The sequence below is a fragment of the Vicugna pacos genome, chromosome 11 (assembly GCF_048564905.1).
Source record: "Vicugna pacos chromosome 11, VicPac4, whole genome shotgun sequence".
Taxonomy (NCBI): domain Eukaryota; kingdom Metazoa; phylum Chordata; class Mammalia; order Artiodactyla; family Camelidae; genus Vicugna; species Vicugna pacos.
In genome coordinates, this window is record NC_132997.1 from 88,119,223 (window position 1) to 88,144,280 (window position 25,058).

The 25,058-nt window shown below is 33.3% G+C and overlaps 1 protein-coding gene across 5 annotated transcripts in view; it reads left to right on the forward strand.

The window, feature by feature from the left end:
• The window catches only part of ATRNL1 (attractin like 1), a 626,998-nt gene that overhangs the window by 43,730 nt on the left and 558,210 nt on the right, over positions 1-25,058 (forward strand). For all 5 annotated transcript variants that reach the window (XM_072971947.1, XM_072971950.1, XM_072971948.1 and 2 more), the window contains exons 6-8: positions 3,456-3,630; positions 6,251-6,338; positions 11,155-11,410. In XM_072971947.1, coding sequence (XP_072828048.1) covers positions 3,456-3,630; positions 6,251-6,338; positions 11,155-11,410 — 519 coding nt within the window. The remainder of the gene's footprint in view (positions 1-3,455; positions 3,631-6,250; positions 6,339-11,154; positions 11,411-25,058) is intronic.

The window sequence follows — 25,058 nt, forward strand, 5'->3', positions numbered from 1 at the left end:
TTATTACATCCTTTTCAAGATAGCTGTAATATGTTTACCTTGAGGAGATTCCCATATTGATTGATAGAAGTTGTGCAGGGATGATGTTCCATGAGGGGCCAGATAATGAAGTGGTACATTCTTCATGGATGCATTTTTATAAAAAGGGAGTTTTGGGATAGCCTTAAATGTAGATATAAATGTTAGATGTTTAATGGATGGTGAAGCCTTTTGTGTGTATAAAGCATTCTTTATAGTTAATTGTGTTATAAATTAGTATTTAGTTTTAACACCTTTACATCATTTTAGTTACAGAATGCAGAGAACTACAAATTAAGACATCTAATTTTCCTTAAACTTGTAAGTCATATTGGTAAATCTCCACCCTATTTATAAACTTATTGATTTAGAGTAAAATAAAGACAATTTGTAAAGTTTGGCTATAGAGCATTTCTCCTAATAACAGCTAGAAGTTACATGAAATACGGTAGTAACAAGGGTTGGAAGAATTTGACAGCTGTTTCCTTTTGCATAGAAAATAAGATATTTTAGATTATAGAGTAAAAATTTTAAAACCTCTAAAATCCAGTTTCTTGTATTAAATAGCAATATTTATTTTACATAAATAAATCAATAAAACTAATAAATTTAGTTTTAAGTATTAGTTTCCTATAATTGCTGTAACAAGTTACAGCAAACTTGGTGTCTTAAAACAATACATATTTATTAATCTCTTACCGTTCTGCAGTTTAGAAATCTGAAATCAGTTTCACGGAGGCAAAAATTAAGGTGTTGGCAGGGTCACACTCCCTCTGGAGGCGAAAGAATCTGCATACTTGACTTTTCCAGCAATTAGAGTTGCAGTCCCTGCATTCCTTGGCTTTTTTCCTTCCTCCATCTCCAAATCGAGGAGCACAGTGGTCACACTGCTTCTCCTTCTGTAGTCAGAGCTCTCTTATAAGAACACCTGCAGAGTGTCCTTGGTTAATCCGGGGTAAACTCCCCAGCTCAGGATCCTTAAGTTAATTATACTTGCAGAGTCCTTTTTGCCAGACGAGGTAACAGCCGTAGGTTCTAGTGATTAGGAGACCTGCTTATCATTCTTCAGCCTACCACAAAGCTGCTTTGAAATGTTTTGTTTTAGTGCAGACTTCATAAACATATTGTTTATTTAAATATATCCCTAACTCTTGAGAATTTTACATGCCGTTATTCCTCATCAAACTCTGCCCGGCAATTCCCAGGTATTACTTAAATGCTTCCAACTCTGTGCCTTTAGGTGGTAGACTGTTTTTAACTGTTTAGAAAGAGTTTCCAATTTATAGAAAAGTTCCAAGAATAAAAATAGTACAAAGAATATATAAATGCCCTTTACCCAGATTAACCTATTATTAACCTTTTTACCCTTTTTGCTTTATTATTCCTGACTTACATGATTTAAAATAAATCTATATTTTCTTTTTAAGAAAACAAATTACACTCTTCAGACCAACAGATATATTACATATATATAATGTCCAAATGATCTCATTTCTTTTCAGTTAAATTAGAGGTTGGCAAACTTTTCTGTAAAAGGCCATATAGTAAATATTTTTGGCTTTGTGAGTCATATGATCTGTGTTGCAGCTGCTCAACTCTTCTGTAGCTGCTCAACGCTGCTGTGGTAGTGCAGAAACAGCCATAGATAATACTTAAATGAATGGGCATACTGTGTTCTAATGAAACTTTATTTACAAAAACAGGTGGTGGGCTGGATTTTGCTCACGGGCTATTGCTTGCCAACCTGAGTTTAATGAATTCTAAGTGGTGTAGAATTCTAGTTAAATTTTAAAAAAATCAGTATGCTCCTTTAATTTCTTTGGTTACCAAGGAGTAGTTGTCTTTTCACTCTGAAATTTTAAAGTTTTTATATCTGATTTAAAAGATAATCTAGGGTGCTACCTAACTTTTACCTGCAAAATACAAAATAGAATATAAGCATTGAGAAGGACTTGAAGATGGATGAATGAATGCATAATGTATGGGTGAGTGAAGAAGTAAGCAAATAAAAACTGTAAAGGCTAGTGAAATCTGGGTCTATTTGGAAGTTTTAAAATTTTGTGATTCAATGATAATCTAAAACTTTTTGATATAAGCAAATTTAACATCAAGTGATTGATCTCATAATTGTTTAAAAATGCCACTTGATTGCATTTCCAGCATTTGTGTTGACTGTTGGGTTAGGACCAAATAGTATCCTTATTATATGCTAAAAGGAATATTACTGGAGTGTACTGATATTTTTGTGACAAGTGAAGGTCAAATGATGTGATGGCATATTATAGGAATTAAAAAGGTTTGTAAAAGGTAGATGAAAGAAAAGTGACGTGAGAATTCTGTTGTCAAAATAATACAGGTTTCTTAAAGTGTAAAAAAGGTGCTGTAAGAATTAACATCGTTTTCAACTTGGGACCAATGATTTAGTTTGAGCAGAACAACATCATCCATCATTTTAAGCAGCTGTTAATTTTATTGTTTTTTTATAAGTTTGTATTTATATGTAACTTATAAGTTTATGTTGGTTTTATGTTTATAAAAGAACTTAGTCATAAGGAGTTTATGCCTAGTTATTATTTGAGCATACTAGTTTCACTAGAATTAAAATAATTTATGAACCCTTAGGTTTGATAGAAATCTATTTCCTTTAGGGGCATTCCTTCCATAACTTAAGTTCGAGAAACACTGATCTAGGTAGTCTGCTGTGCTTTACAGAGAAGGAAACCACGACTCATGAGTAACATCATGAATATGGATAGGAAAAGGCAGTGTCTTCAACTAATAGTATTTAAATTATCCTGGACTCATTAATAGTTTTTGTTTTATTATGGATAATAATTTTTTCTGTTTGAGGATAATGAGCCTCTCTACTGATGCCAGTTTTAGTTTTTCTTAATAATAATGATGTTAAGAAAAATGTAATTTTTATTTTTATATTTCTTTAATAGTTTATAATTTATAAATATTTTCATTTTCACTGTCTTTTAAAAAGTGAAATATAATAACCCTTAGGAGATAGATTGTTAGTTCTACTTTATAGATGAAGGCTTGATGATGGCAGATGTAAACAGACTTTCCCAAGGTCATATTATTAGTAAGTGACAGAACTGGGATTTGAGTACATAGTTTTCCATTCTAATATTCTATTAGCATACTGAAGTAAATCTGAAATTATTATTATTTTAATAATTCTTTCACATTGTGATATTTATTTGAACATGAACAAGTCAGCTTTGAGTATATGATTTTTCCCCCCATAAGCATTACATTCACTGTTAGATTTTTCCTGTAAATTTTATTTCAGACCCTTTATTATGTACATTACATTTATTAATATGATGAGCATTGAACTTTTAAATTCTCTAATCCATATATTCTATTTTTATAATCTAAGGTCTTTGTTTAACGCATTGTGTTGTTTTATTATTTTTTTTAAATAGGTCCTGATTGTTCTTTGAATGTTCCTTCCACTGAGTCTTACTGGATTCTGCCAAATGTTAAACCCTTCAGTCCTTCTGTAGGTCGGGCTTCCCATAAGGCTGTTTTACATGGGAAATTTATGTGGGTGATTGGTGGATATACTTTTAACTACAGTTCTTTTCAAATGGTCCTGAAGTAAGTTTTTTTTTTTCCCAGATATTAGCAATCTATTTCTAAACTGGAATTTTTTTGTTATATGACTATTCCAAATGTCTTATGTTATTGTCGTCCAAATTTATGAATGGTTATTTTTGTGATAGTATCTGTTTGCCACATGGGACTGACTTGAGAATATATGAACTCAGTATATCCATAGCTAATTATTGGTCATTGTGCAAATACATTTGTTCTGTATGGATACTTCATTACCTTCCTAGAGTGCCTTTAATAAATTTTGAATAAGAAAATAATAACTTTAAATAAGGCCAGGCCAGGCCAGGCCTATATTGGGCATTATGAATCCTGCCACCTTTTATTTTTTCAGAATGAAATGTAATTGCTTATATAAAAATATTTCAGTTTGTTCTTCAAATTTTAATTTACCTGAACTTTTACTTTGCATTTACTTTACAAGCTTTTGTTGAGAGTGCCAGTATTTTAAAATAGGTTATTTGTTTACTGTTGACTTCAACAGCTATTGTCCTTCGCATGATTGGATGATGATGAGAATTGTATGAGTGTCAACTTTATCTGATTTTTTTTAAGCTGGTGATTGCATTTTATGAACTAGTCAATAACAGAATAATAGAGGAAATAGGAAGAATAATTTGATTATCAATTTGTTTTCAGGGGTGATATTCATACTGTGTAATAACTGATGAAACTTTGGTATCAGCCAATCAGAACTGCCCCTGAACAGTATACCATAGTGGTGTGTACCCAATAGAGTGTGTGCCCAGATTTAGCAGATGAATATGCAGGACACCCAGTTAAATTTGAATTTTGGATCAGCAATGAATAATTTTTTCATATGTGCTGGCTGCTTGTAATTTTATTTTATTTTATTTTATTTTTTGTTTTTGTCTTCAATATTACATGGGTCATACTTATACTAAAAAATTGTTGTTTGTCTGAAATTTAGATTTAACTGGGCATTCTGTATTTTATTTGGAAACCATAAATTTGTAAAACTATTAGCTCTAGTAATTTTGAGGATTTAAAAAATTCTGTGAATAAGAGGAGATTGCTTTAAAACTATGAATAGGACTTGTATTAAAGCGCAAAATAAAATAAATTCAGGAGAGAAGGAGGAAGAATTTCAGGTAAATATTTAAGTGAACAGTTAGAATTCTGTTATACAATATATGAGGGATAAATGATAGTAGAAAGAATTGAGTGAGATGGGATTAAATTGAATTATTAAGATATGAAAAGAACCTGAAGAAATGAGACTTACAAGTGAAGATGAAAAGGAAAATAACTATGATTAATGAAAATGAAGTGCTTGTGAAAATAAAGTAGAATTTTGGATTAAACTGTGATATTTGCAAAGTATAGTTATAAAGACAAAGAGCATAGTTGTCAACGAAACATGGAAATCTTAGAAGTTTGTGTTCTGTAAAAGTTGAATAGCAGATTGTAAATTAAGTGGTAAATATTACTTGCTACTCTCCTAAACATGCATTTTCCATTTGAACCAAGTAGTTTAACTTTATTTTGTTAAAGCCTGGTTCTTCTGGTTACATGTTTATTTAGTTTTATACTAAGCTATGAAGTATCAGATTAGAAATAATTTTATTGCTGTTTTCACGGGCTAGAGAATATGTTTTCATTAGCCTGAGTGTAGGTAAAGATGTTTGAAAAGCTTTTAGAAGTGATGGTGTCAGTTATAAGTTGACTTATCTTCTATAGTAGAATTTAATTGAGTTGTAGATGTTACATTTAAGTCAAATTATTCAGTAAATAGTATAGATTTTTTATATTAGTATCTATTAAATTAGAGAAAATTTTATAGAACATATGTACCTTGACATTAATGAAAATTAACATGTATTCATGGGCATAGCAAGTTGTTTTGAACTCTCACTATGTGCTTAGTACTTAGTGTACTATCAGTGGACATAATAAATGTCCCTGTCTTTGTGAAGTTAGTGAGGAAAAGCAGGCAATTAGAAAAAATGTAATTAACACGATAAATGAATATATTATGAGTGAATTTTATATATATGCACAAAACATCCATTTATATAGATAGATAGATAGCAAGGGTAAGCAAATCAGGATGCCAAAGAGGAAGGAGTTGCAGTTATAAAAGTAGTGGTCAAGGTAGGCTTCATGGGAAAAGTGAGAACTGAGCAAAGACTTGAAGGAGGTTAGGCATTGGCAGTGCAGTTCTCTGAAGGCAGAGAAAAGAGCCAGACAAAAGCCTTGAAGTAGGAGCTGCTTGGAGATTTCAAGAAGCAACAAGGAGTGCCATGTGACTTTAAAAGTGTAGAACAGTGCATTGCACTATTGCTTATGTTAATCACCTGGTTCAAACTGTTAAAGGCAATTGAACAAATTAATTCCAGTAATAAATAGTCTAGTCAAGTTACTGTATATTACACATTTAGATGATTGAATCCTAATTTAGAGTAGGTATATCTTGAATGAGTCTTTATTAAAATTTCTCATATGGCATATGAAATTATGAGTTTATTAGTTCTAATTATTTTTGAATTTAATGAATATTTAAATACAAGTAAAGAAAGCATGTGCAAATTAAAAATGGAAAATGAATCTTAGTTTGTGAAGTTGTTTTTTTTCTTGCTTGTAGTTACAATTTAGAAAGCAGTATATGGAATGTGGGAACTGTGTCAAGGGGACCTCTCCAGAGATATGGGCACTCTCTTGCTTTATACCAGGTATGGATCCTGCATTTTAAATTTTAATCATTTTTTTTAGGGTTTACCTTAGAGAGAAAAATACTGAATGTCAGATTTATTTTAAACACTTAATGAGAACAATAGATCATATGAATCAGAATAACTTGAGATGTCACAGACTTATATACTATTTTAGTAAAAAAAAAAAAAAGATTTTATACCGTCCTACATTGAACATGAGAAGAAATGAAGATTGCGTTTTCATCCATGACTTTATAGCTTGTCATCAAGTCAATCACTTTTTTAAAAAAAATTTGTGATGAAATACACATAACAAGATTTTTTTTAAAACCATTTTAGCCAATTTTAAGAATAGAGTTCACTAAGTCGCATTAAGTACATTCAGATTGTTTACAGCCATTACCACCATTATTTCCAGACCTCTTTTTATCTTGCGGAACTGAAACTATTCCCATACAGTAACTTCCCATTTCTCCTTTTCCCCAGACCCTGGCAAACTACCATTCTACCTTCTGTCTCTACAAATTTGACTATTCTAGGAACCTCAGATGAGTGGAATAATAATACGGCATGTGTCCTTTAATGAATGGCTTATTTCACTTAGCATAGTGTCCTCAAGATTGATCCATCTTCTGGCATGTGTCAGAATTTCTTTCCTTTTAAAACCTGAATAGTCCTCTGTTGTATGTATTTACTACATTTTTTTTTATCCATTTATCCATCAATAAAATACTAGGGTTGCTTTCACCTTTTGGCTATTGTGAACAATGCCACTATGGGCATGGGTGTTCAGCTATCTGTTTAAGTTCCTGATTTCAGTTCTTTTGGGTACATAGCCAAAAGTAGAATTGCTGGATTATACGGTAATTCTATTTTTAATTTTTGAGGATCTGCTATATTGTTTTCCACAGCAGCTATAGCTGCACTATTTTACATTCCCAACAACAGTGCACAAAGGTTCCATTTCCTTGTTAACACTTGTTTTGTTTTTTTTTAAAGAGCCATCTTAATGAGTGTGAAGCGATATCTCATTGTGGTTTTGATTTGTATTTAATGATTTGTGATGCTGAACATCTTTTTAAGTCCTTATTAGCTATTTGTATGCTTTCTCTGGAGAAACATATATTCTAGTCTTTTGTCCATTTTTAAAATTGTTTTTTTTTGTTTGTTTTTTGTTTGTTTTTTTGTTTTTTTTTTGGTATTGAGTTGTTGCAGTTCTTTATATATTCTGGACTTTAACCCCTAATTGAATATATGATTTTCAGATATTTTCTCTCATTCTGTGGGCTTTTTCACTCTGTTGATAGTGGTCTGGTTTTGAGTTTTGACACAGTCCAGCTTATCTGTTTTTTCTTTTGTTGCGAGTGTTTTTAGTGTCATATCCAAGAAATCACTGCCAAATCCAATATTATGATGTCCTCTCCCTATGTTTTCTTTTATGAATTTTAAAGTTTTAGTTCTTAGGTCTTTAATCCATTGTAAGTTAATTTTTGTTTATGGTATAAGGTAAAGGTCCAGTTTTTTCCTCTTACGTGTGACTGTTCAGTTTTCCCAGCACTATATGTTAAAAAGGCTTTTCCCCCATTTATGGTCTTGGCACTCTTGTTGAAAGTCATTTGATCATATATGTGAGGATTTATTTCTGGGCTCTCTGTTCCTTTGATCTAGGTCTGTGTTTATGCTAGTACCACACTGTTTTAATTAGTGTAGTTTTGTAGTAAGTTTTGAAATGAGGAGGTGGAGACCTTCAACTTCAGACTTTTTTTTTTCAAGTTTGTTTTGTCTATTCAGGGTCCCTTAAGATTCCATATGAATTTTAGGATGGATTTTTTTTATTTATGCAAAATGTCATTGGGATTTTGATAGAGATTGCATTGTAATCAGTTATTTTTATGTATTTGTGGGATACATGAATTTAGCATGATTAAAATCAGGCTACTTAACTGGTTTTTATTTTGAGTCAACAAAGATTCGTGTGTTTTGTGGACTGTGACTACACCTTTCAAATCAGAATTTATATATTTCCTGTGCTTATTTAGGAAAATTTGGAAAATGCAGGACAAATGTAAAGAATAAACTATCACTCTTTTTTTGCTATGCACATGCATGTATAAAAAATAAAGAATCTCTCTTTGTGTACACATGTATGTGTATGTATTTTCTTTTAGTTTTGTTTTCTAGTTTTTTGATTTATTTCATTTTTTGGTAACAGCTTTATTGAGATATAGTTGGCATACTATACAATTCACTTATTTGAAGTGTACAGTTGAATGGTTTTTAGTAATCATCTCTTGCAGGTTTGTCAAAATTGCAGTGTTGTGTAATCAATTTTAGAATATTTTCATCACCTTGTAAAGAAACCCTGTACCCTTCAGCTATCACCCAAACTCTTCATCCTCCCAGGCTTATCACCAAAACTCTTCATCCTCCCAGGCTTAAGCAATCATGAATCTATTCCTGTCTCTTTAGATTTGTCTATTCTGAATGAAATTGTACACTGTGTAGCTTTATGACTGGCATGTTGCAGCATGCGTCAGTACTTAATTTTTATGGCTAAATAATATCTTTTGTCTGGATATTTTACATTTTATTTATCCCTCCATCAGTTGATGGGCACTTGGGTTGTTTCCACCTTTTGGCTATTGTGAATAATGTTGCTAAGAACATTCATGTATAAATTTTTTTGGGACATATACTTTTATTTCTCTTGGGTATATATTTGGGGTTGAAATTGATGCATCAAATGATAACTCTGTATTTAACTTTTTGAGGAACTGCCAGACTGTTCCACAGTGGCTGCACCATTTCACAGTTCCACCAACTTTATATGAGGATTCCAATATCTATACATCCTCACCAACACTAGTTATCTCTTTTTGATTATAGCCAACTAGTGAGTGTGAAGTGGTAGCTCATGTTTTAATTTGCATTTCCTTGTTGATTAATGATGTTGAGTATCTTTTCATGTGCTTAATGGATATTTGTATTTTCTTTGGAGAAATGTCTATTTAAGTCCTTTGCTCATTTTTAAATTATTGAAATGTAAGAGTTCTTTATGTAATCCAGATACAAGTCCCTTATCAAATATATGATTTGCAAGTATTTCCTCCCACTCTGTGAACTTTTACTTTCTTGATGGTGTCTTTTGAAGCACAAAAGTTTTTAATTTTGATGGAATCCAGTATATCTTTTTTTTTTTCTGTTGCTTGTGATTTTGGTGTCATATCTAAGAATCTATTGTCAAATCCAAGGTCATGCATATTTACCCCATGTTTTCTTTAAGTGTTTTATAGTTTTGGCTCTTACATTTAGGTCTTTGATCCACTTCGAGTTAAGTTTTATATGTGGTGTGCAGTAAGGATTCAGGTTCGTTCTTTTGCATGTGTCTATCCAGTTCTCTCAGCACCATTTCTTAAAGAAACTATTGACTGGTCTTTGCACTCTTATCAGATATCAGTTAGCCATAGATGTATGGGTTTACTTCTGGACTCTCAGGTTTGTAGGTTTATCTTTATTCCAGTAGCATACTGTCTTGATTACTTTTGCTTTGTAGTAAGTTTTAAACTTGATAATTGTGAATCCTCCTATTTTATTCTTCTTTTTCAAGTTGTTTGGATATTTTGGATCTCTTGCAATTCCATGTGAATTTTGAAATCAGCTTGTCAGTTTCTACCAAGAAGCCATCTGGAATTGTAATAGAGATTGCATTGAATCTGTAGATCAATTTTGAGAGTATTGCCATCTTAACAATATTAAGTCTTCTGACCCATGAACACAGAATGTCTTTCTATTCATTTAGCTCTTTTAAAATTTCTTTCAAAATGTTTTGTAGCTTTCAGAGTACTAGTTTGGAATTTCTTTTGTTAAATTTATTCCTAAATATTTTAATTCTTCTGATGCTTTTGTAAATGGAATTGTTCACATAGTTTCATTTTTGGATTATTCAGTGCAAGTGTATATAATTGTTTTTTTGTCCATTGATCTTATATTCTACAATGTTGCTGAACTCATTTATTAACTTTGATTTTTTTTTAATGTCTTAGGATTTTCTATATACAAGTTCATATTATCTACAAATAGAAATATTTTGCTCTTCTTTTCCAACCTGGATGCCTTTACTCAGTTTTTGCCTATTTGCTCTGGCTAAAACCTTGGGTACAATGTTGAATACTATTGGCAAAAGCAGGCATCTTTGTCTTATTACTGACCTTGGTGAATAATTCAGTCTTTCACCATTGAATATAATATTAGCTTTGTGCTTTTATAGATGCTCTTTATTAGGTTGAGAAAATTTCTTTCTCTTTCCAGCTTGTTGAAATAGTAATGATTTATATATCATTCATTTCAATCATATGTGATTAAAATTATTTGTATGATTTATACGTGCTATAAAGTATCTGTTCATAGCCATGAGAAGTGGTAATAAAAATGTACTCCACGTAATATACACAACTGTGGTCTACCTTTTCGGTGAACAATGCTTGATGAAAACAGTGAATGATTGAGAAATAGCACAAAGCAGTATAAATAGGTGGTAAAATTCAAATGTAACAGCTAGGGACTTAACAACTTGGATAATTAAAAACATGGTTAATTCACTGTATAGCTTTTAAATAAAATACTACTTAAAGTGACTTTTTGAAAGTGGGAATTTTCTCCCTTGTAGGTAAAAACGTTATCATTACTCGTATTCCTATTTGACTCTTTACAAATAAGATCTATGTCTTATGCGTGTTGTAATTACTACAATTTAATGTTTAAATTTAGTCTTTAATTTAAGTGCCTTGCTAAGAAATAAATATTTGTTTATTTATATATATTTTTTAATTTACAGGAAAACATCTTTATGTATGGAGGCAGAATTGAAACAAGTGATGGCAATGTCACAGATGAATTATGGGTTTTTAACATACATAGTCAGTCATGGAGCACAAAAACTCCTACTGTTCTTGGACATGGTCAGCAGTATGCTGTGGAGGGACATTCAGCACATATTATGGAGTTGGATAGTAGAGATGTTGTCATGATCATAATATTTGGATATTCTGCAATATATGGTTATACAAGCAGCATACAGGAATACCATATCTGTGAGTTACTTTGAAAATATAACTATATACTCTTTTCTTTATTGGTTGAGAATATTTTTACCTATAATAAAATCTTCATATGAACTTAGTCAAAATGATGAGTTATTTGAAATTAGAATTGTAAGCCAAGAATTAATACTTTTTAATATAGGCATTTTGATTTTGTTAAATATTTTCCTTTAATATTTGTCTTAGCCAAATGTGTGGAAATGGTACATAATAGACCCATTTTCTAAGAATTGAGAGTATGTATTTTTAAATATGAGAAATTCCAATAGATGGTGCTATTTCTTTGGATTTTACTTATGAACCAAGAACTAAAACTAACCCAGTCTCTTTGCAATGCATTCCATGATTTCGGGGTTTTTTATTTTTCAGAGTTCTGCTCCTAATCTTACTGCTGTATCTCTATGTATGTATTACTCTTTTAAAGTAAGCTTCCCAGGGATAGTCTTTTGGCTTTTATGAAAGATTGTATCTGCTGTGTGAAGGTGACTGGGGCAGTCTACATATGACTTTCTGTACTATACTCAGATATTCTTCTTTATTTTTCTGGTACTTAATTTTTTGAATTCTTTATGACATTTTCAAACAATTTTAAGCTTTTTGTTTTTTAAAACTTCGCCTACAAATGTATATAGACTATAGTCACTATTTAGATTCAAGAACATACTCTATTTCTGGTTCTGGCCAGTATTATGAATCACATTTTTGGCTCTTTTGTATGTAGACAACTGTATACAACTACTGAGAGTCTTTGTTCAGTCTTAATGAGAAAACTCATTTGCAGATCACCATTAGCAGCACAAGAGAGTACTTGTGTGCTCAGAGGAAGACTCCCTTCTAAATACTCCACTGTTTTCCCTTCAGTCCTTTTAAGTGATCTGTTTTTTTTTTTTTTTTTCCATACATATCCCCAGTACAGGTGGGCTGGAAGTGGGATATATGTTCTCCTTAGTTCTTACTGCCGTTTCCCCTGTATTTTTTACTCCTTCTTTCTTTAAATTACGTAGTTTTGAATCTTATGTCATCAGACTATACCACCTATTACTTCTCATTCTTGCACTCTTTTATTGCTGCTTAGATCAGTGTTTACTTCCCAGAAGAATATAGCTACTTCACTTCACTTCACTTCACTGTCAGCCTGTCCCACAGTCACTAGCCAGATACTTTTATGGATGTTTTATTATCTGATTCTGGCCTTTTTATGGATGTTTTAGTATCTAATTCTGGCCTCTCAATTTTTTGATCTCTGTTCCAAGATCTTGTTTTCCATCCTGTTTGAGTCTTTCTCTCCCATTGTTGTGCTCTTGACCTTGTGTACCTACGATGAATCCCCAGATTTCCATTTCAGGTATCTTACTCTTTAAGTGCTACTGCCCTTTCCCTCTTACTGCTCCTGAAGAGCATCCAGGCTCTGGCAGTTCTTCACTCTCACCAGAGCTGTTGGTCCATTGAGCCTCCTGTCAGTTTCTCTCTCTCTCTCTCTCTCATCCATCCTCACTTACTGAGTTTTACGTTCATAATCACCAGTCTCTTACAATTCTCCCAGATGACCATTTCATACATTCTCTCTCTTCAAACGTCCAACATTTTGTTCTTCATTATTAATCTCAGCTGATGACCTTCTTATTTTGCTGAGAAAATAGAAAAAATCTAAAGGGAACTTCCAGTGATAGGAACATTTTACAGTGTAATGCTTAATAAATGATGCTCATTAAATAAGCCTGTTTACATACATTATTGTCATAATAAACTCATGATAGCAGTGAAGCAAATTGGCTGAGTCATTCTAATTTTTCATATGGGCCCAGGAGTTATTTAAGCAAGAGTTACAAATTTTCTATGTAGAAAGACTGTTTTGTTTTTTAATTTTGTTGTTAATTTTTGGTTTTATTAGTGTTCAGGGAATATTGTAGGCAGTACTTGTACTTTTTGTAATTTATTAAAATTTTCCTGGGGCTCAGTTTTCATAAATGTTCCATAGATACTTGAAAAAGAGGTAAATCCTATCAAGGTGTAATACTTTATATGTATATATATCTACTTTGTTGATTACTCTGTTTAGGTCTTGTCTTCCTTTCTTATGATTTTTTAAACTGATCCATCTGAAAGTTATTAAAGTCTAAAAACATTAGTTTATTTTTGCCTATTTCTTCCTGTATATTCTGGAATTTGTGTTTTAAGGAAGTTGCTACTATGTATATTCATAACTGTTATATCTTTATTGCAAATTGTGTCTTTTAATATTATAAAGTGTTTTGTTTGTTTAGTGGTTTTTTTTTTTCATCTGAGTTCTACCTTGTCTATTATTAATACTATGGCTCTTGGTTTTTTTGGGAGGGGGTCAGTCTTTTCTTGGTGTACCTTTGTCCATCCTTTTATTGTTAACCATTCAGAATCACTTTGTTTTAAATATAAGAGAAAGTTGGACTTTGCTTTGAGATCCCATCTGGCTTTTGTACATTTTCTGTGCATGTATTATGTTTTTTAAAGTCACCCTGTTGTCCTTTTTGTTTTTAATTGTAGCTCTTCTCATGTTGAGGGAGAGTGAGGCCCTTTTTATTTGTGGGAATGAAAAAGGTAATTTTTGAGATCCTCATTAGGCTTCCTCCATGCTCTGTGTTTCCTGTCTTCCTTTCTGCATTCTGGCAGCTCTGTCTCTGGTTCTCTTAGTGTCACTGGCTTTTTGTGCATTCACACCTGATTTGGAGTTGGTGAGTTTTTTTTTTATTCCTAGTTTCTCTGGAAATTTAATTTCCTTTTTCTTTCACCCCCCCCCATATTTTTCTTATTTTATGTCTTCCCTTAGGAAAATGGGAAGATTCAGAATTAAACTATCACCATGCTTGTACTTGAACTATAGGTGATAACTTTTGAAGTTGTAAAATGATTAAGTCTAAAGTTACCAACACTTTTACTCTTTGATCAGCCTCCAGTTTATAGGCTACTGTCTTCTACTGCTTAAATTCATCTTGTTTTGGTTCAAACACATTTGACATTATTGTAAGTATTTTATGCTAGGGGTCACAATCTTTTCTATAAAGGACCAGATGGTAACTGTTTTAAGCTTTGTGGACCATACGGTCTTTGTCAAAACTAGTCAATCCTGCAGTTGTAACATGAAAGGAGCCATAGACGGCACATGAACAGATGGGCGTGGCTTTGCTCTAGATTTAGCGATGGGCCTTAGTGTGCCTGCCCCTGCTCTAGAGAGTGTGTGCTCCTGGGGGCCTAGCAACCCAGGTCCAAGTTCAGTTAAAGTTTTGGCATGTGGTTTTTTTGAGCTTGTGGGTAGGATAAATTTATGCCCCAGAGTGGCATGATGTCTAGTTTATGACCAAACTGTGTTTTTCCTCCATGCAGAGCCAAGGCTGAAATCATTATTTTCTGTCTGTCTCTGCAAAGCAGATTTTAAAAAAACCTCACTTTTTCATTGAGGGTATAGTCCTTTAGGGGTGCTGGTTTTATGTAGAAGCTCTCTGATCCCATACCTGTGTGTGTTCACCTGCCCTACTGGCCCTTAAAACCGAGCCTCTAGGCCACCTGCTTGGAACGTGCCTTCCCTACCCCCATCTCCCTGCTGAATGTAGTTTACAGTTCACAGATTATGTTTTACTCTTTTTGCTTTTCCCTTTATTGCAGGATAGTCTGATTCAGCCATGAGATATGGTGGTGGTTCTACTTTCCAGGGATAGTTAGGAAGGCACAATAAATGTATTCTAATCTTCTATGAATGGTAAATGTTGATGTAGATTCTTATCTGATAAATTCGTTGGCTGATAGGTTTTTGTTTTCATTTGGAATAATTTGATTACAGAATGTTGGTTGGAGTTTTGGGAAATGGTAGTGTATCTCTGTGAGGTTTTTTTGGCTTATTCTGTAACCAAAATACCATTTCTAAGTAAATTTGTCAACAAGGTATTTTTAGTTTGATTTCTGTGTTATTAATTGCTTGACCTGTCAGGCGTATTTATGAATGTAGTATTAGGTAGAAATGGGAAGAATGCAGGGCTTATGAGCTTTATAAAAATGATAGATGAATAGTTTTTAAATACATGAGTAGTTTTTATATTCTGTAAATTATTTAAGTACAAAATAGAACTCATTAACTTTTCTGTAACATTATATCAATAATAGAATTAACATATTACTTTATTTACTGCTAAATCATTTGAAATTCACTGTTTATTGTTAAAATATGTGGTATCAAAAATAATGTGCAAGTACTTCTGCTTTGAAAAGTACTTAGGAAGAAAAATACAAAACAATGGGTGATACTGTTTAAGGGTGTTGTCGGAATAATGAAGTTGTGTGCAACACAGATGAGTGCTGCTTTAGGGGATGATACCATCTGAAGTAGGGCTGCTGTGAACATAAATAGTGGGATGATTTATCATCTTAGTTATAGGTGAATGCTTACCTTTACACAGAGAGTTAAAAGATTTTTTTTCCCTCTGATCTTAGTAGGAGTGACTATACTGCGATGTTACGTTAAGCTCTTTTTTCCTGACTGATTTTAATGGCATCAGCTACCTAGATGTAGACTGGATTTACTTTGATTATCCTTACATGTTTAAAGCTTCCAGAAAACCAAGGGAAAAGTGTTATTGTTGTTGTTGCTGTTGTTTTAAATTAAAGAAGCAGCTATCTCTTTAATAGCATTATGGTAAACGTAACTGAAAAGAGTATAGCAGGGTAGTTAATAGCAGAGTAATGAATGAAAACAGAGCATTTGACCAGATAAAAATTTACTCTGAGAAGTACTCTAAGGGTATTGAGCTCACCGTTATGTAGAAATTTTAAAAAGAGACAAAAACTTAACAATTAATATACTCCAAATGGCCACTTATTCAATTTCTAATAATATTGCAAATAATTGTGACATATTTCTGGCTCTGTGCTTAGTACTCTGTGAATCTTCTCTGAGATTTTTTGTAATAATGTGATTTAGAACAAAGGAACTATGTGGTTAACTTATCTTTAATTATTTTAGTTTGAACCTTACACATTAACATTTAAAAAAAAATCTAAGATACTGGGAGAATATTTTTTGACTCTTGAGACTGCAGGTAAAAGTCTTTCGATACTGTCATTGCAATTTTATGAGTTTTACAGTATCTCTTAGCTATGGAGTACCTCGAAATGTTGGGCTGACTTAGTAGCTTATAGGAACACAGTTTTGGTTCCACTTGTTTCCAGACGTGTGTGTGCAGTAATGGTTCTCAGCAGTGATGCCTCAGATACTTTTCCTTGTTTTTGCAGAATTCATTTCTAGCATAGTGATATAGACAGTAAATAATGAATATAGTAAGTGTGCGTACTATATGATGTGTTGGAACATAGTAAGTTTCAGTAAAATAGTGCAAGGGGAGGGGACTGAGAATCCTGAGAGTAGTAGGTGGTCACAAAATAGGAAGACCAGGGTGAGCCTCAATGAGGAGATGGATTTTGATCAAAGAATTAAATGAAGTGAAGGGGTTTGCTATATGGATCTCTGAGGGAAGCGTGTTCCCAGAAGTAGGAACAGATGGTGTAAAAGGCAAGAATACCCAGAGCATGTTCAAGGGACAATAAGGAGTCTGGAAAAGAGACTATGGGAGAAGAAAATTGATGGATGAAGTTAGGGAAGTAATAAGGAGCAAGAACATCAGGTTTCTGCATCACCTTTGTTTTTCACTCTAGGCGAGATGGAGAGGCATCACTAAATTTTGAGCAAGGGCGTAATTTTTAAATGAATCATTTTGGCTGCTCTATTTAAAGTAAATAAGGAGGAAAGAACAGAAGCGGGGAGGCCAGTTAGGAAGTTGTTACAGTAATTTGGGCAGTGATGGTGGCTTAGACGGGGGTGGTGGTATTAGAAATGATGAGGATCAGTCAGTTTGTTTTATATGTTTTTCAAAATGAAACCAGTAGTAGTTGCTGAGGGTTGGGATGTAGAGCCTGGAGAAGAAGTGAGGCATCAAGGATGATTCCAGGGTTTTTGACATGAGCTGCTGGAGAGATGAAGTTGACACGTAGAAGACTGAAGCAGGTCTGAGGTGGAGGTGGTTTGAAGGGCAGGAGTTCACTTTGGACTTGTTATAGGCGAGATATCTATTAGACATGAAAGTGAAAATGGCAGGTAGGCAGTTGGATGTATGGATCTGGAGTTCTGGAGAGAGATCTGGTCTGGAGATGTAAATTTGGGACTTCTTGGGATATGGATGGCATTTAAAGCCACGAGATTGGATCAGATCATCAAGGAAAAGAGTGTAGATAAAAAGTAGAAAATGATTGAGCACTAGCGTGTTCCAATGATAGGAGGTAGGGGAGGAGGAGATAAGCAAGGAATAGTACAGTGACCTAGAAGCTAAATGATGAAAGATTATTAAACAGAAGAGTAACCAACTGTGCCAAATGCTGATCTGCTGATGGGTCAAGTAAAGTAATCACCGAGGACTGACCACTCAGTTTAGTCCCGTGCAGGTCTTCGGTGATCTTAACAAGACCAGCTTTGTGGAGTGGTGGGGTTAGAAGCCTGATGGTTGGATTTAAGAGGGAGTGAGAGGAGTGGGATTGTACACAACAGGCAGAGTCAGCTCTTTCAAGGAAATTTGCTTGTGAAGCGGAGCAAAGAAGTTAGCAGCAGCTGGCAGGAAATAAAGGATGTTTTTAAAATTTTGTTCACAGAAGCAGACCATGAAGCAAGGATTCAGGAAATTTTACTTGGAAAGTGCAGATAACAGTGGAGTTGGGAAGTAATGCAGGCATGAGAAGGCTGTCATTAAAAAGTCCGTTGATAAAGCCGTCGACCACAGTGGTGGTGGTACGAAATTACCCAGGCTATACGTCAACACATAATCTTTGGAATTTTCTTCTTTAATTACTAAACTTCTAGTTAGTTGATGAGTCCTGTGGGCTCTCTCTCTAAAATCAATCCATTCTTTAGCTGGAGATTTGTTCCATTCAGTGGAGCTTGATTTATATGAAAATGTGCGTAGATATATAATAATAGAATATTTCAGAAAATAGCTTCTGTGGGGCACATGTGAGTAGATCTGGCAGAGAAACTTTATGAGGGCACTCTACAGTACAGCTTCCAAAAGTGTGTGGTGATCAAGTGCTTGGGAGTGACAGTAATCGACAAGCTTTATGCAAAAAATTATTGGAAATTATCAGGAAACTCTGTAATGAGGAGATTAGTGTGCAGTCAAGGATCTATAAACTTTCGTTTAAGTAGCAAAGTGGAGATGGCCTTTACATTGGTGTAATGATGAAAATACTCTTGGTATTCCACAGCTGTTTTTTCTGCCTTTTCCATTTTCTGGAAGTGGTTTAATTATCCTCTGAATTTCTGTGTCTCTTTGCTTATAAATGAATATGATACATACACTGCTTTTGATAGGTATTCATTTTGTCCTGATATTCCCCTTGTAAGAAGTTAATTTTAGATAAAGCAGGAATCCTGCTGCATACCTCTTTGCGTGTCTGTTTTCTAGTAAAGGGCCAAGTATTAAATGCTTGATAAATATTGGTGGATGAATGAATAGGATTTTCAACAAAATTCCTTAGGAGTGAATCTGTATATTTCCTGAAGGTTTTAAAAATATATTAGCCATATTATTTAGCTTCTGGACGGTACATGTTACTCTTCCTAGTGGTGATTCATGAAGTGCTGTGCTTGGTCTTCTCCATCTGTCTCCCCGGGCCACCCTTTACCTTTTCCATTCTGCTCCCATGCCCTCCAGCTTTCAGCTGGGATCAGCCAGTGGGAGGCACCAACTCTAGATCAGAAGGTGGGGGATGAGTGAGGTTAAGGTATTTTATTCCTTCTGCTCCCTCCCTGCAGGGTGTTTGTGGGTTAATGCTGTTGCCCTACCGAAGACTGATCTGTCAGAGGTTCTTCCCTGGAGTTCTGGAAACCAGTCCCTCCTCTTGTTTTTTTTTTTTTTTTTTCATGCCAAAGGGTAGTAGAGGCTTCCTGCTGAGATAGTCCCGGGGTATTGCCCTGGCCATACTTTAATGACTAGTCTTTTTATTAGACTCTTTACAGTGACTCATTTTGAGCATGTGATGTTTCCTCTCAAGACCCTGGCTGATTGCACCTATTATTAGTTCTTAAAGATTCAAAGATAACTTTTAACCTAAACAGTCCTTCATCTGTACTTAGGTGTTAGGATCCTGGAGGTTGGGAGAAAACAGTTTGAACCTGGCAAAACTCAGGTAATTCTGTATGTATGTGCCTTCACTTTTTCTACTACAGCAGAAATGTGCAGACTTTCTTTGTAAAGGTCTAGATAATAAATAATTTAGGTTTTGGAGGCCGCATAATCTGTGTTGTCACGACTCAGTCCTGCCATTGAAGCTGTGCACAAACAGCCATGAAAAATACATAAATGAATGAGTGCGGCCCTGTTCCAATAAAACTCGACTTACAAAAACAGTTGGTGAGCTGGATTTGGCCTGTGGGCTGCAATTTGCCAACCTTTTCCAGAGAATAAGCTCCTTCTAATAAAGAGATAAATGGCACCACTTCAGGTAGAAGACTGATGGAGAACATTTCATGTGTTTAATTTTAGAACTAAGACTAAAACAAGGGTGGTGGGAATGTTGGTAGATGAACATTATGCAAATGTTGTATGTTTGGTCCAAGTAGAAAGAATGCAACTAAAAATGTGAGGAGAAGGAAGAGAAAAAGGGGAAAGCAGAAAAAGAAAATGGACTGTTGCACAGATAATAGGTAGGAATCAAAGGATGCTGTTAAATTCTTGGTACTGTAAGGGTCTGTTGGGCCCAGTTTTATTTTTTAGTTTATTTTTTGAGCAGGCTTAACTATCTATGAAGACTGTTATTTCATAAATTTCATTCTTTCTTAGAAGTCTTCCAAAGAGCAAAGAGAACATTTACTTATTTAAAATATATTTAGTAAAATATTTTATATAGTAATTATCAAGATGGATCTGTTGGACCTTTTTACAAATCTGAGATACATTGTGAGATCTTGGTGTTCTTATTTTGAAACATTTTGTGATTTTATCATTCTAGAAATTAACTCATTTCTCATCAGTTATTCCCAACTCTGCTGAAGAGTTAAATTAACAAGATAATAAGTTGCTTAGAAAGATGATGCCACAGTGAAATATATGATCATCTTTCGTTTTTCTTATTGCAGTACCCAAATTATTTATCATATTTAAAAGAGGCATAAGAGAAGACTGGAGGCACTATCATAGTTGCCCATTTTTAGCTTTTATTGAACACAGATGGGAATTTAGAATTTTTCATTTTATGCCTATAATGATGGCGATAGAGTTGATCATTTACATTAAATCTCAGACTGTGAATCTTCAGAAAATGATATTCTAATTTTTTCAATCCTAAGAATTGATGAGTGAACAATATTTTTATATCTTTTATTATGTTTGTGTTCCACATTTATTTGACACAAAGTTTTGCTGTACTTAAATTCTTATTGAAATTTGTGAAAAGTAGTTTTTCACTATCCTATTATTGTTCTGTAAATTATTATTTTTTTGTTTGTCAATCATATCTTAATAAGGCGGCTTTATTATAAATTATCTTTAACGTGACTTCATAACATGAAACAACTAAAAGGCCACTGAACAGGATAGTAAATGTTGATTACTATTGTTCCTAGTTTACCTAGGATTAAAACTCACATACAGATGTTAAAAGCTAAGTAGGAAAGAAGAGAATTAATGTCACTATGAAAGGTATAAACACAAGAATAAAAATACAAACTCTCCTAAATACCAAAATTAGAAAACATCAAATAGAAAAATAAAAACTCAGAAAAATACATTATAATACACATAATAATTATAAAGTAATATGACAGAGTTGTGATCCAACGTAATATTATCAATAAATGTGAATGAGATTAAGTTGCTTATTTAAAGAAAACATTTTCAAATTGGTGCATAAAGCAAAGCCCAACTCTATGCTGCACATAGAAGACACATCTGAAACACTTTGATTCAGAAAGGCTAAAATGAAGGGATGAAGAAAGATTATCTAGGAAGATAGATACAATGCGTAGGCAGGGGTTATGAGTCTCATACCAGAGAAAGTAGGCTTCAGACAATCAAAACATTGTATGAGGCAAGAACACCTTATAATATTAAAAACCATAATTCACCAGAAAGGTAAGATGTATAATAAAAGAATATCTGTGCACCAAATAACTAAGCAACCACCTATATAAAACAAATTATAGGTGATGCAAAGAGAAATAGGTAACATCACTGTCAGTACAAAATAGATCAGGCATTACTCTCAGTCCTTGACAGGATGAAAGTATATATATCAAGCAGCACCACCGGATTATAGACAATGTTATCTTCTCAAGTGCACACAGAAAACTCACAAAAAGTGAGTTGATCATATATTAATGTATAAAGAAAACATTAATAGCTTCCAAATGGTAGAAATAATTAAAATTGAATACCTGAATGTTAAATAAAGCCTTTCTATTGGGTGAAAGATGAAATAAATACAAGCTTAAATTACAAAATTGCCAAAAAATAATGACAATAAAAACAATGCATTTAAGTGTCTATGAGATACATTTAAAATGGTATCAGAGGAATATTTATAGCATTAAATATCTATATTAATATGAATAAAAATAAATGAATACATCTCTAACTCAGAAAACAGGAAAAAGAACAAACTAACTAAATAAAAAATGTACCAGAAAGGAAATAATAAAATAAAAGCTGAAATCAATGATGAAAGACAAAGACAACAGATTAATTTATAGATTACAAAATAGATAAGCCCCGAGCTCATTCAGTTACAGGGAAGAACCACAAATATACAAAATAAGAAATGACAAGGAGGAAATAATATTGCTAGAGAGGAAATTTAAAAACTTAAGAGACTACTTTGTGTACCTATGCAAATAAATTTGAGATTTTTAAAGAAATGATTTCTTAGAAAATAACAGTGTCTCAAAATTGAACCCAGTAGAGATAGAAAGTTTATAGAGTAATTTCCATAGGGAAAAATAGAAGAAGCACCAAGCCTAGATGATTTTACAAGGTGGTTTCAGCAAACCTAATAACAAGATAGCCCCAATACTCTGAAATTGTTTTAGAGAAGAAGAAAGAAAGTTTATTTAAGAAAGCAAGTATAACATTGCCACTTAAACCTGCTACAGTTGGCACAGAAATTAGAAAATTATAGAACCTATATGATTAAAAGTTAATTGAAACTACTTCCCCTTAAATATAACCACAAAAATCCTAAATAAAATGAACAGACTCCAACACATATTAAACAAATAATACACCAAAAAAAAAATGAAAGAAGAGTATACTGTGATCAAGGAAGATATATAACTAGGAATTCAAGGATGGCTCAATATTAAGAAATTTATTAATAAAACTCACTGTTTAGTAGGTTTAGGGAGTAAAATCATGTGATTATCTCCATTGATGTTGAAATAATCCAGTCCTAATAAAAGGTTGAGAAAATACAAATAGAGGCTACTGTTGAGAACACATAAATATATATATTTTAATCCCAAAGCCAGCATCCTGTATGGGAAAACAGGCATTTCTACTAAGATTAAGATCAAAACAAGGATGCCCACTATTTCCATTACTTTTAAAAATTCATCTTAAGGTACTGGAGGAAACAATTAGAAGAGTAACAGTTGAGTAAGGAGAAATTAAACTATTTGCAGATGATATAATAGAATTCCTGGAAAACCTTACACAATCAGTAATAGGACTAACTGAAGCAGTAAAAGAATTCAGCAAGGTAACAAGCTATAACATTAATATGTAAAAATCAATACCTTTCATGTACACAATAGTAGGTAGTTAGAAGAAATAAAGGAAGAGAAAAACAATTAGAATAGCTACCATGAAGCTAAATCACTTAGGTATAAATCTAACAAGAAATGTGCAAATCTATGTAAAGAAAACTATAAACTATTCCTGGAAGTCACATAGACCTAAACAAATCAGAGACACCCCTTGTTTTTGTTCAGGACATATGTACATCTCAAAAATGTAATTTCTCCCAAAGTTAATTTATAAATTTATTGAATTCCAATGAAAATAACATCAGCTTTTTAAGAACAAAATGGGACCAAGTTGATACTAAATATGGAAAAGTAAACACATAAGAATAGCTAGGAAAAGACTGAGAAGGAAGAGCTGTGAGGAGACTTGTCCTACAGATGTTAAATCATGCTACAAAGTCTTCATAATTAGAACAATGTGAGAGGGTAGTAATGTGGCATAAATTTATAGAAGGACAATAGTATATATTAAAAGTCCAGGAATACAATAAACTAGATAAGGAAGTCTAGTATGGACAGAGTGTAGCACAGGTGGCTTGTCTCTGCTCTGTGATATATGCGACCTCATCCGGGTAAACAGCTGGGGTGACTTGAATGGTGGGGGACTAGAATCATCTGCAGGCTTTTGACTGCTGTATATTATCTCAGTTGAGATGACTGAAGGCTAGGCTTAACTGGGACTGTTTTTAGGTCACTTATACATGGTCTACATGTAGTTTGGACTTCTCAGCACGCCAACTGAGTTTTAAAAGGAGTGTTGCAGGAGCGAACGCTGGAAGATCAAGTATTCCACAAGAACCAAGGAGATGCTGCATAGCTTTTATGACTTAGTCTTAGAAATAACATAGCATCATGTCTGTACCCTTGATTGAAGAGGTCACAAACCCTTTGATTCATAGGGAGGGTTCATAGGTCCCACTTCTCAGTGATAGGAGTTTAAGAGAATTTGGGCTATGTTTTAAGAGTGCTGAAATAATCTTAAGAGAAATACATATCAATTCCATTCCAAGGAATTCGTCCTGCAGATACATCTAAAGAAATGCAAAAATACATTTTTCTGTATGCACAAGGTTATTCATTGTAACATTGTTTGGAAACTACTTCAATGCTAAACATGAGAATGGTGGATAAACTTTGCTACATTCATATTAGTGGTCATGCGCTTATAGAAAATAATGGTGGATTCTTTGAAATCAAATGGAGTAATTTACAGGATATGTTGTGATCAAGTAAAGTGCAAAACAGTATTTTTAATGTACCAGTTTTAATACATTAATGAAGTAAGGGAAATCAGAAAATATACTTATGCCTGCTTATATGAGCAAAAAACACTAGAAAGGTAAACCAGACAACAGTGATGTTGGTTACTTACAAGGGGTGGTGGAGAATGGTGTAGAAAGGATAGGAAACGAAACTACATTTCCCTGAGTGTGTATTTTTTAAAAATCGCTTGAACTTTTAGAACCATATCGCCTTTAGAAGCATCTGTTATCTATATGTAAAATTAAATCGACAAGGAAAGGAAGAAGAGAAAACTCTAGAATAATGCAAACTGAAACAAATGAACCCAACCATGTTTCAAATGAATAATCACGCTGAAAGGAGGAGGGAAGGACCAATCCAAGTGACTTTTTAACACGGTGTTTGACAGTTTGCCTTTAGTCTATGCATGGATGTGGGGAGGAACTGCCAACAAATCTTTAAGGTTTGTTTTTTGAAGGCCTTGGTGAAGCACTTCTGAAATTACTTTAGATGAATTGTTAGATTGAAAGAATGAGTGAGTGTGTTGGTATGGTTTGGAACTAAAGTTCCCACTGTGGAAAACAGGAGATA